The following is a 13,176-nucleotide window of genomic DNA, read 5'->3' as shown; positions in this document are numbered from 1 at the left end:
GAAAATCAGCCATCCTCTGTAGGAAATTTTCTCATTCAAAAACTTCCATCAGACTGTGACCAAAAATCAAAAGAGCTGGGAAAAGCTCGGGTTTCCAATTACTCTTTTCAAAAGGGAGAGAAAAATTGGAACAGGATCGTTCTCCTCCTGTGCTGCGGTTCTTATTGTGGCTGTAATGATACAGCCTGGCCTTCATCCACTCCCTCCTTCTCTCCTTGCAGCTCCCTTCCCTGAACAAATGAGACTTGGTTGCTGTTAATTGGGAGCAGCCAAAATAACTGAATCCCCCGGAGATGGGGGAGTGAGGACAGAATCTCAACGAGACGCCCTGACAATGAATGTGGCTTTCAGCCGCTCCTGTGCCCCCGTGAAGGGAAAAGAATAGGGGCTCTGTGAAAGTGAAACAGCCAGTGCTGACCTTGGGTTTCTGGATTGTATGGTGGGGTTTTGTTTTGTGTTTTGTTTTTGTGGGTTTTTTTTTTTCATTTTCTCTCTCTTTTCTAACGTTAATTGCTCGTCGCTTTGTCCATCACATGATCGCTGGGAATTGCCAACTTGTTCTCACTCGTTATTGTCACAAGTCTGGTTTAAAATAAGCAGGCAGCCAGGTTCCTGATTTAGTGCTGTTTATCTGAGTATCAGATGTGTTCCTTGTGATTTCAGACTGTTATTCTGACAATCTCTGACCCTACCTCAGCCCATTAAAAATGGCCTGCCTGGAAGAATCAATCCTGTCTGTTGCTGTCAAGTAGATACACAGTGTCTAACCTTATCCTAGCTCTGCTCACAGGTGACAGTGGCTGGATACACTGAGCTTTTGGGATGAGAGACTGTGGCAGAATCCCAGCACTAGCACACATGCTACAAACCAGAGCCAGCCTGTGCCTGGTACAGAAGCTGCCTGTCTCTCTCATGTCCCTGTCAGCATGCAAAGCAGGCGGGCCATGGATGGTGGAAGGGGCGACGTGCCCCTCACATCAGCATATATCCATATGCCCAGGCTTGATTGCCATCTTCCTGCCTGTCTTCTGGTTGCTTTTGCTCCTTATGGGCAAGTTTCAGTGTATCGCTGCCTCTCTGCAGGAGATGTGTGCTCCAGCCTTGCTCCTCTGCATCTCACCTGCCCAGTCCACACTGCATCTGAGCTGTTGTTCAATTCCACTCTCCTGGGGTGGGTGGTAGCATTAGCCAGTGTTCTTCAAGAGTTGGGATCTTCAGCATGCCTCATCTCTTTGTGCCTTGCCACCATGATCCCCATCTGCGACATTAGTGCCTGAATACCTTTTTGGAAGGTTTCCCAGCATGCTGCTGTGATGAACTGGGACAAAGATTCAGCACTGAGACCCCCTGTAGTGGGCTGAAATCTTTGGACCACAATTAGAATAACAGAATTAATTAAAGTGAATCTGGAAGATGGTGAGCAGGGGTCCAAGCCCTCTTACTTGGGTTGGATCAGAGCAAAATCTGGGAGAGGGATAAAGCACATTATGGCAGATTAACATACAGGGCAGAAGGGTTTAGGACACACAGAGCACTCGAGTCTGTACTCACACCTCTGCACATACCTGTGTATAAGGCCTGGAGATCATCAGCTGGAGATGGCAGATGTCTTGGCACTGCTGTGAAGGAGACGCAATCAGCATGGGGAGGGAGCTCTTGTCTATGCATCTAGACTAAGAAATAAAACACTCTCTTAGTACAGACACATCCATAACATTTTCTGTCCTTCCAATTCCAGTGTGCTCAGCCTCCAGCCAAGTTCTGGCCAGATCATCCAAAGGAGATACAGGGCAACAGAGGGTGAATACTACAGTGCTGCATAGCCTGGGTGGTCATACTTGGGCTTTGCCTTGTCCTGGAGCTGAGGTCTACAGTAAGTTGGAGGAATGAGCCTTTCTTTCCCCATTGGCTACAAAAGCCAGAATAGACTGGCTCTATATTAGAACTGAGGAGAGGGTGTGTTGGACCCTTTTCCCACCACCCCCTCATAGCAGTGCCCCAGAGTCAAAATTTGCCCAGTGTCCCTAAATTTTAGCATGCCTCCTCAGACATACACAAGCTGCTGATTGAACTGCATGTTCCAGTCACAGATCCAGGCCCTGCAGACCCTTAGGAGAGAAACAGAAGTCTTTGTGAATGTGCAGAACATCACACACCCCAGCAAGGGTGCCATCTTTCATCTTCAGTTGCATCTGCAAAACTAAAATACTGTTTGCAGGGACTGTTTGCTAAGGCAGCTCCATCAAACTCAGCAGCTAGATTCCCTGGTGGCAAACAAGTGAAAAAGAAAACAAAAAACACCAGCCCTGAGAAGTGCTAAGGGAGAAAGCCTGGAAAGCACAAGGAGAAACAGAATTGACTGGAAAATGTAACTCCTTAGATATGACAACCACCATCTGTTACAAAGAGGAAGCAACATGAAAATATTTTGTCTGTTATCAGGGGCTGTGGGTTGCAAGAGGAAGTGGGACTTGAAACCTGGTTCACAGTGTGCTCTCACTTTGCTCTTTGTGCTGGGCCACAAACAGCCCTGAGACTGTTTGACAGGTCCCATCTCTCTGCTTTCACTCTCAATGTTTAACACTTTCCTGTCCTCTGTATTGCCAGCCTCATGTGGGTCTCCTATCATGTCCTCCATGAACTATTCCTCTGCCTTACCTCCAGCAGCAGCCAGTACCTGAAGCAACAGAAGAAAAATAAGCTGGTTCCCCCACTCAGGCAAAACACTTACTTGCATTTACTTATTTTTGGCTATCTCCATCTACCACAGGGTGCATATAAGCTTAGGAGTCACCACAGCCCTGCAAGAGTCTGGTGGGGGTCCATCAGCAGCAATTCAGTTCAAGCATGAGTTCTCTTTTCTGTGTGGCATAAACACCAGCAGGGAAGAGAAATATCTAGGGTGCAAGGGAAAAAGAGAGCCTTGGGAATTAATTCAGTGCCGTGAGATAGTCTCCAGACAGTAGGATCCTGCTGTGCCCTGAATCTGAATCTTTCCAGCCAGAGCTTAGCAACTCTGGAAGTTGCCAAGGAGCAGAGAAGGCAGAGGAGTGCCCAGCACTGGGCTTGGGCTGCTCTGAGCATCCAGGCACATCTCCTGTGGCAGTCCCTCAGCACAGCCCTGTGGATGCTCCCAGGGCTTAGATGCTGTACCCAAGCTGCAGCCAGCCCTGATGTGAAGCCCCTTATTTCTCCTTCACCTCTCAGTTCTGCTCCTTCTTACATGCAGAGGGATGAGGGCTGCAGGTTTGGGACCATGGACTTCTTCCCCTCTCTCTTCCATACTCACTGCAGCAGCCCCAGGCCTGCAACCCATATGCAGGTTGCGTGGCAGGGGAGCCAGGATTATTTGCAGCCTCCACAATTTGGGACTTTCTTCATTTGGGTGCAGAAAGGCAGGTTATCCCTTTGATGAGTAATTACAGCCCTGTTTTGTCCCCGAGCAGTTTGTTCTGGAGAATGGGGTGAAAAGTCCCCTCTGCAAATCATCAGGTGCTTTCTTGATATCTAACTGCTTCTTGCACCCCCTTTTTGGCAGCTCTTGGCTACTCCTAAACATGCTCCAAGCTGAGTGTCTGAGGAAGCAGGGTAAAAAGGCAGGCTTCTAACATTGCTGTGCCCATCTGTCATAGGCTGGGCTGCAGGGACAGGGCTCTGCCATGCTTCTCCGTGCTGAATTTACATCTGCCAAGCCAAGAAAAGCCCCTTTCCCCCTAGAGCAGAGCCAGTGCTTTGACAGCAACATGGCTTATCCCACCTAGGAACAGCAGCTCACATTTCTCCCCATGCCCCACTGTTACCATTTCTTCTCTCCCTCCCCACAGGGCACAAAGAGGACGTTCCCCAGAGCTGGGCTGGAAGGCACCGCGCGCAGGGAGATGACGGCCATCCTGGAGCGGATCAGCACGCTGTCCCTCAGCGGGCAGCACCTCAGTCGTCTCCCCAGGCTGCTGGAGGATGGCTTCCCCAAGATGCCTTGCACAGTCAAGGAGTGTGAGGTGCCACAACTCTTCCGTGAGCCCTACATCCACACCGGGTACCGTCCCACTGGCCAAGACTGGCGCTACTACTTCTTTAGCCTCTTCCAGAAGCACAACGAGGTGGTCAACGTGTGGACTCATCTCCTGGCAGCGCTGGCCGTGCTGCTGAGATTCAAGACGTTTGTGGAGGCTGAGCAGTTACCTATGGATGCATGGTCCTTGCCTTTGCTTATCTTTGTCCTCTCCTCTGTCACCTACCTGACCTGCAGCCTCTTGGCCCACCTGCTGCAGTCGAAATCAGAGCTCTACCACTACACCTTCTATTTTGTGGACTATGTGGGAGTCAGCATCTACCAGTATGGTAGTGCCCTGGCCCATTTCTACTACAGCTCTGACCAAGCCTGGTATGACAAGTTCTGGCTCTTCTTCCTGCCAGCAGCAGCTTTCTGTGGCTGGCTGTCCTGTGCCGGCTGCTGCTACGCGAAATACCGGTACCGACGGCCTTACCCTGTCATGAGGAAGATGTGCCAGGTGATCCCAGCTGGGCTGGCCTTCATCTTGGATATCAGTCCTGTTGCTCACCGGGTGGTTGTGTGTCACCTGGGGGGCTGTGAGGAAGATGCTGCTTGGTACCACACGTACCAGATACTGTTTTTCCTTATCAGTGCTTATTTCTTCTCCTGCCCAGTCCCTGAGAAATACTTCCCTGGCTCCTGCGATATCATTGGCCATGCCCACCAGATCTTCCACATCTTCCTGGCCATCTGCACCCTATCACAGCTGGAGGCCATTCTTTTGGATTACAAGAACAGGCAGGAGATTTTCCTGAAGAGACATGGGCCTTTCTCTATTTATCTCTCCTGCATCTCTTTTTTTGGCCTGGTGGCTTGTAGTGCCATCACAGCCTACATCCTGCGATGCAGGATCAAGGCCAGCCTGGCTAAAAAGGACTCCTGAGAGTCACAGATGTGACAGGCATGACATCACCAGGGTGATGAAAATCAAGAAAAGGGGCATAACATATTAGAGACCTAACTGGCTTATTTGCCTAACATCTGTGACTAACCTGGACCCTGGAACTGGGTGGAGGGCTGGAGACTTCATGCTGGATGCATTTTCACAGCAGGGACATCCTGTGGGGGGGGGGACGGGAGGTTTAAAGCCAGAAGTCACGTAACCAAGGATGCTGGAATAGGCAGAGGTTTCTTGGTCATTCTGGTAAACCTGTGGGTGATAGCTTGCTGAATGCCAAGAAGGGAAGCCTGAAGGCTGTGAGACTGCAGAAGGCTCTGCCAGTGCTCACAATGCAGTGGAAAACGCCCTGTGAGTACTACAGCTGGTTGTGATGATCTCTTTGGGTTTTGCCATCTCTACTATCTGTGGGAGACCTGTTCCTATCAAAGGCTGTAGCAAGGTTTCAGGAAGAGTCTCCATTTCTAGGGTTCAGCTGCAAGGGCCTGTGTGGCACAGTGCCTGGTATAATCCTTTCCTGCTCCAGCTGGCCTGAGCCAGGTTCTCTCTACGGTTCCCTTGTTAAGTATCTCAATGCCAGGTTGCTGACCTGGCTTTGGCAAAGAATGTTTGGGATTTAGGCCTGTTCTGGGGTCCTCTAGTGCAAACTGGGTTTGAGCCTGACCCCTGTGTCTGCTGGTGACTGGTGTGGGTCCAGGTGGAGATGTTAGGTCAGCTCCATCTTCTCTTTCTGTATGACTGCACCATCTGCAGTGGAGCTGCACATCAAAACCAAGGAGTCAGGATGTCCCAAGGATGGGACAGGAGATGAGGTCTTTCTCAGCAGCTTTAATTTGACCTAAGCTAGTGTCAGTGCTGATGGCTATTTCATAGTCTACAAGACAGGTCTTCAAAGGCTCCTCACTTCCATTTTAAGAGCTTAGTTGCCTTTGAGGTGCTGGGCCTGGGCCAGGTTGGAGATGGTTTGGAGCCTTTCTCAGTAGCAGTGACAGAGCTTGAGCACCCTTGAGGCAATCAGTGTTTAGGGTGCTGGACCCAGAAGGGAAGATGCTTTTGATGCTGGGTGCATCATTTTGATGTCTTCTGTGACTGGTTCATGCCTTCCTGCATAGACTGAATCTATATCATCTTCTAGGGAGTCTGACTGACCTCCAACAATGTCCATGGAGTGTAGAGTAATCAGGGTGTGACCCATCTGATGTGGGAAAGGCTCTGAGCCTCCAACAGCCATGGTCATGGCCAAAAAGGTATTCAAGTTAAGTAGATGTTCTTCCACTCTTAATGGTGCTTTTCAAGACACCAAGCAGTCCTTGGTGTGCCTCATGGAAAAGCTGACCTTGAAGCTTTTCTTTGACCAATAGTGTTGGGAAACTGGCATGATTCTGTCAGGACTAGATGAAGATAGAACAGCAAAAGGTAGGACCAGTGTGACATTAGGGTCCTATGCAAACTTGGGATAGGTTTGTCCTTGAGACTTGGTGGTTGCTGTGTGGAATAGCAAAGATAGTGGTCAGGGACACTTAATGTACATGGGTCGGTCCTGTCCAAGATGTAGAAAGGATTGGTTTACTGTGTCCCCCACTAGATGAGTCTTTTACATGTTTGTTTGGGGGGAATATCAGCTATGGAGCCACACTGCTGCACTGAAGTTGGTAGCACTGGCGGGACAGGATGCTCAGAGCCAATGCAGATATGGTCCCATGCAGCTGGGACACCTGTTTGACCTTCTGCTTGTTTTCCGTAGGAAACCCTAGTGCAGCTCCTCCCTGTGCAAGACCTGCAACCTCAAATGTATTGATATATAGCAAATTCCTAGAAGGTATAAACCTTTGCTGAAAGCAAGGAAGCCATGGGATCTGTTCCAGCCATGGATTTGTCTCACTGAATCCAAGGACAGGCAAATGAATTGTGATTGTTGGTTCTGAGCAGGCAGTTTAGGGTTGGGGATAAGATTTGTCATGACAAGCACTGATTTCTGGCCTTGATGTGTTTTTTAACTATTTGTGTGTTTGTGTATGTGTGTGTGCATGTCTGAGTATCCAGCAAAACTTTGCCTTTGGCTTTTGTAGCTGCAGAGCCTCCTAGTTGGGTCAAGGCTAGCCTGAAGAAAACAGTGCTGTGCTGCTGGAGGGGCAAGGTGGGACAGGCAACAGCATTTCTGAAAACACATCTAGTAATAGGTGGTTTGCTGTGTCTTGTGTTTTGTGGACACATTTGAAATTTATGGCCTTACTGATGAATTAAAGACAGAGGAGGAGAGAAGTAAGTTTTGAATATAGGAGGAGAAATCATAGTAAAGCCTTCAGAAGGTCATCTAGTCCAAACTTTCTCATCCCTTGAGGCCTCATGGTTTACATTGATTCCGACTTATAAATTACTTCATTTCCTACAGTGAATTTTGACAGCACAGCCATGCTGACCTAACAGTAAATTTGCCTTAGGGGAGTGGTGGGTGGGGATGGTCCCACCTACATATTGTCATTCCCCTTCCCTTGCACAGGCATTTGTCTGATCACCCAGTGAGCCAATGCTGGGAGATGTACCAGAGGAAAACCAATCCTACTGAAAAAATGTCAGTAATTTTCTGCTGGTTTTAACTTTCAGCCATGAATGCTGCTGCCTGCAGGGGATGGCTGGAGCAGAGACAGCAGCAGTTCCTCTTTGCACAGCAGCTGGTTGCTCAAGTGGCTTAGCTGCACCGAGGGACTGCTCCCTCCATGATCTCAGTGGCTTTGCTCGTGGGTCTCCTCCCAGTTTGTGGAAAAGTGTCCAGTGGGTACAGTGCCTTTTCTCACAGCTTAATTTGCCTTGCTTTTGTGGTTGGTAAATTAGAATAAGCTGCTGAGTGTGGATCTGGCATAGGACAGGCTCCTATGCAGGAAGGGGAGTAAACCAGGCTGGTCCAGAGCTCCCCTCTGGCTTCAAACCAAGGGAGTGGGCATTGCTGCTAATAGCAAACCCTGCTCTGCTGCTACCTAGAGTTACACTGGTACCAAAGGCAGGGATCACCCAGGCATTTCCTTCTTTAAGGGTTTGAAAATAGATTATATGTCTTGCCCTTGCCAAAGGAGGATGAGTACAGTAATGCTGTATAGTTCAGGGACAGGGAGAGCAGGTACCCACACGGCTCTTCTGAAGCATTTCTGGTCGTATTTCTTCATCTCCCTGGTCCAAGCATAACTCAAACTTCTCCTTCTGGAGCAACTGTGTTACAGTGGTGGTGTTTTTTCATATTCTCATGTTACCCCTCAGGTGACACCACTCATGTCCCCACGTGGCCCTGTACTCAGACCTGGAGCTGACCTCCTGCTTACTATGATGGGTTGATTCAGCAGGGAATTTCATACAGATTGTTGCTGCTGTGAGGATGCACCCTTGTGTCACAAGGGGCTCACCAACACTGGAGCTTCCTTCATCCCTATCTCCATCCTCCTCTTCCTCCAGCCAGCTTATTTCTTTTCCTCATCCCCAGACTTCACCCTTGTGCCTCATGCACCTGGCTGCCTACCTGGGCAGACTCCAAATGCCATCTCGTCTACTGCACCGCAACTGGGCCAGGACTGGACAGTGGCTGCTGATGCCCTCCTGAAAGCCCCACTGTTGATCTAGGAGAGGCCAGGGCTGGGTCTGGAGAGAGTAAAAGTGCCACTGTGATAAATCCTCAGCTTTTCTGAGAGCCTCTCAGGCCCTTCTCCTGGGGCTTACTGTTTGAAGCACACCTTCTTCCATCCCAGTGTTCCTCTAAGGGGGCACAGCAAGGAGGGGTGTACCAGTGGCAGGGTTTGGTGAGGAGCCGACCATCAAAGTTTAAGTACATCTGAGATCCTGAAGGGACCAAGGTCCCAACTCTCTCCCCCAGGAATCTTTGGTCCTGAGATAGTATTTTTGCAGATCTTGCAACCTGAACAACTCCTGAAAATACATCCCAAAGTGCCTTATGCTGTTCCTTTTTGGGATTCATCCTGAAGGAACCCAAGGCTCAGAGGCAGCTCTTTGCTGTCTGCCTGCCCATGGCTGCTCTTACCAGCTGCTACCCACGGACAGCATCGATGGTGCAGAAGGGGAGGATGGAGAGAGGTGCCTTAAACTTGTATTTATGCCTAGTGATTTGTGTAATAAGGTAAGGACAGGTTCCTCACGTGCCTTGCAGTTTACGTCTCCTACTGACAAGATTATTTTTAAGCAATGTTTGTTACTAAACAGAAGTACAAAAGTTTGTATTTTTTTCCCTGGGAAACAGGGAAGGGTATGAGTGCTACATATTAACCATTCCCTTCTCAACTCCCATCTGCTGACTTTGTATTGTTGAAAACATTGGTAATATTTTAAGCTTTGTACTGTACTGATCATTATTTAAAAACCTTAGTAAAAAAAAAAAAGAAAAAAAAATCTGTAAAAGCAAAATGACTGGTGTGGTGTGAAATTCCCAAATGCACAACTACGGAAGGTTATGAGTCACTAGGAAGAAAAGTGGGTAATAATTATAGAGTGGATATATTAGAGTGGATAGAGGTCTTTGAAGAGGCCAAAGTCTACTCTCCTAAGTCTAGGGCAGTGAACTTTTTGCCCTCCTCTTGGGATCCTGAACTCCACCATTTCATTGGTCACTGCAGCCAAGGCTCCCTTTGACCTGCACAACCACAATGAGCCTTTTTTGATGAGTATGATGTCCAGTAAAGCACCTCTCCTTGTTGGATCCTTTATCACTTGGAGGAGGAAGCTATCACTGCATGCCAGGAACCTCCTGGATTGCTTATGTCCCGCTTGTTGTCCCTCCAGCAGATACCAGAGTGGCTGAAGTCCCCCATGAGGACCAGGGTGTACAAAGAGACTGCTCCTGCCTGCCTGTAGATTTCATCTACTTGTTCTTCCTGGTTAAGCAGCCTATAGCAGACACTAATTTCCCAGGAAGAGTTTGGGGGATTTCTCCATAATGGTGCTTTGTGCACGCTTAATTACTTACATGTGAACCTTGGAGGCTGCCCTGCTGAAGCCCTATTTTGTTGATTTTTGAATCTGTTACATCTTTCTGCTCATCAGCTTGGACCATCACTCCATGACAGGGCTGCTGCTACTCTCCTTCTCCCCCATCATAAAATGGTTTGGGTTGGAAGGGACCTGAAAGATCATCTAGTTCCAACCTCACTGCCATTGGCATCATCACTGTGTAAACTCTCTTTACCAAGAGGATGATGTGCCATTGTGTACACATCCCATCCCCCAGGATGGACACTCGGTGTGAATTTCAGTCCTCTAAAACACCTGCTCTTTTTTCCTTCTGTTATCACCACACTTATAATTTTAATTATTATTTCTTAATATGCAGACCAAGGCTTCTGAACTATTGTGGTTTCACCCACCAGAGGGCGAGATGTCTTCATCTGGGGCTGCCGAGAGGCCTCCAGTGCCACGAAAGCAGAGCCTTCCTTGCTAGCTCTCTGGACAGGCTTAGGAAAAAATGCTCCGAGTCAAGCAGGCATGCAGCCAGCCCTGCAAAGAGATGCATTTCTGAGCAAGGGATGTGCTTTGCTAATGTCTCGTCCTCTCTATAAATTACAGGGTTTTCACCAGACAAGTTAGGCCAAAGTTTTAAGTTTCCATAAAGTAAAAACTGGAGAGGAATGGGACAAAATGCTAAAACAGAAAACCAGGGCTGTTAACTTTTTCAACTAGAAACAAAAATAGAGACTTGTGGCATGCTGAGAAGAAACTGTGTGGTGATACTGTTTGAGAGAACATAATACCTGTTCATCCAGTGTTACACACACACATCCTTGATGTCTGAAAAGCCAAAGATGGTTATTAGCAAAAGCACATCACACCAAATGCAAAAAGGAAAAGGGCTTCCAAGTCAGAGGGACAAGGCATTTTGTTTCACTCATTTCACGTGTCACCAGCCACAGAGGAAAGAAAGCAAGAGGAAGTAATGATTTAGACTTTTAAGAATCAGTCAAGTTTCCACAGAAGTTCTTTTACCCAGTGGTAACCTTTACCTGGTCCTATCCTTGCAGCTCACTGATGACATGTTTGTGTAGCAAACAGCTCCAAGTGAGATTTTTCCTTCTTTGTTCTGTTAAGTCTCAGGGACTAGGACCCAATCTTGCCTCTGCTGCTCCTGTTGACCTCAGAGAGAGAAGTGGAACCTTAGTGGCCCTGGAAAAAAAGAACAGAACATGCCTTAAGTTTAAGGCATTAAGCTACCTGCTGTGTCTTAAATTCTGCAGCTGATCCCAATAATGACTTATCTTTTGTCCTGCAGCTTTTTGCATTGTTCTGGATGAAGATAAGTCCTCTCAATTCAAAACAGCTCCTCTTGCTATTAAGTGAAATGCACTAAACTCACTCCTTAGCAGTATCCTTTATAAAACACCTGTATAAAATATTTGGCCCTTGGAGCCAATAGCTGTGGTGGAAGAAAGGAAAACACCCAAGCTTGGATTGCTTCATCAGGGTGTCTTTTGGTCAGATGGACAAATGCTGGATATGATGACAAAGAAGTGTAGAAGGTGGAGTGCCAGAGCATTCTGATCTGTCAGCCCCTTGACCTGTGGGTACTCAGCAGATTTCAGCCTACTGCCACCAAGCCCGGGCTTCTGAGTGTTTTTTAGAAGTCCCATTAGAAGTGGTCCTTGGATCCCTCATAACACACAGGGGGCAGATCAAAGTATCCACTCCTCTTGCATGAGGATTCACAGGTCAGACTTTTTTATTGCTGGGTATTACAGTAGCATATATGCACATAATGGCAGTGTCTTTCCTCTAGAATGCATAAGCTTTAAACAGATAAGGGATAGAAAAACTTGATAAAGACTTCCCTTTCAGCAGAGTAGGGATGCAGGAGGCTAAAGAGGCTTGTCTTACCCTTGGCAAGTTGGACTTGCCTGGACAGAAGTTGATGTCAAAGATGGTGCTAAATCCAGATGTTCTGAGTTCCACTTCAATTCCTTATTCCCCATTTCTCCTCTCATCTGCTTTATGGTCACTATTCCTAAGAAAGTACCAGCTTCTGCTATGGCTTTCCTTAATCTTTCTTCCTGTGTTTCCATCTCCCTTAAAACACCTAGGAAGGAAGTACAGCAACCACAGCCTTCTGATCCTGTCCCTGCTCATATCGAGCCTAAGATCCTACTTTGTGACCCTGGATAAATCCCCACTCATGCAGAGTGGGTTGGCAGCCCTCCTGCCCCACAGCAAGCTGTGCACAGGGGCACTCTGCCACACAGCCTTGTTGCAAAGGTTGCTGTCACTCTCCTGGAGGATGACCCACAGCCCACAGAGGCAAGTTTTCTTCTCTGAGGAAGGTGTTGGCCCCTGCTAAGTTGGATATTGCAGCAGGAGAAATCAGAGAGCACTCTTTGGACCCAGCAGCTGCATCTGAGTCAGCAGTCACAGTGCTGTCTTTCAGATCTAGCTCTGTCAGCCCTGATTGGCCTTCAGTCTGTTATTTTCCTTTCTAAGCTCATCAGACTCATTCTTTATCTCCCACCAGCTGGCTTTCTTCTCTCTCCCACACCATGCCTAGGCAGACAGTCTGGCTGCATTTCTCTCTGCTTGACTTCTGCTTACAAATCTCTCAGATCCTGCTGCCTGCCCTTGAGTTGCAGCCTGGCCTGCCTTGTGTGTTATTGATAAAGAGACCAAGGGGAAGACATACCAAATACTCTCTTCTCCATGGTAATTGTTGTGGCTCTCTTCTATCTCTTATGTTCGGGGTGACTTTTACACAAGCAGCTTTTCCTCCTTTTTTTGCTGCTTTCTCCAGAGATACAGATTGTGCTTAAGAGAGGAACAATGTCAGTGCTACCTACTGAAGAACCCACTGTTTCAGAGATAATATAAATACCACATACATAATAAACTAGCACCATCACTCCTCCAGTTTAAATGTTTTGAGGACACTGGGTATGGATTTGACCCCCACAGCTACTCCAATCACAGGGCAGGGGCAGCTCCCAAAAGGCGGCCTGGATGCCACCAGCCGCTTCAGAGGCCAGGAGATTTTAACAGCACAGGTACAGCCGAGCTGTGCCGAGCGGGGCCGAGGGCCTGGCAGGCAGTGTGAGCCGTGGGACGCTGAAAGGCCGCGCTGGGCGGCGGCGGGCGGTGTCGGAGGAGGCCGGAACGCGCTCCAATCTCGAAGGAAACAAGATTCATGCTTCCCGCGACTCCCTGACCGGCTCCTTTGCCACACCGCGCAGACAGGGACAACCCGATCCCCGCATCC

At 48.3% G+C, this 13,176-nt stretch overlaps 1 protein-coding gene across 1 annotated transcript; it reads left to right on the top strand.

Annotated features, from left to right (window-relative positions):
* Nucleotides 1-3,878: 3,878 nt before the first annotated feature.
* PAQR8 (progestin and adipoQ receptor family member VIII) lies at nucleotides 3,879-4,961 on the top strand. The gene has a single exon (XM_010004880.1). The coding sequence runs from the start codon at nucleotides 3,879-3,881 to the stop codon at nucleotides 4,935-4,937; it is 1,059 nt and encodes a 352-aa protein (XP_010003182.1). The 3' UTR covers nucleotides 4,938-4,961.
* Nucleotides 4,962-13,176: the final 8,215 nt, after the last annotated feature.

The sequence above is a fragment of the Chaetura pelagica genome, unplaced genomic scaffold (assembly GCF_000747805.2).
Source record: "Chaetura pelagica isolate M959 unplaced genomic scaffold, ChaPel_1.0 scaffold99, whole genome shotgun sequence".
Taxonomy (NCBI): Eukaryota; Metazoa; Chordata; class Aves; order Apodiformes; family Apodidae; genus Chaetura; species Chaetura pelagica.
Note: the sequence above shows the minus strand (reverse complement) of the source record. Positions and strands in the feature narration are given on the sequence as shown.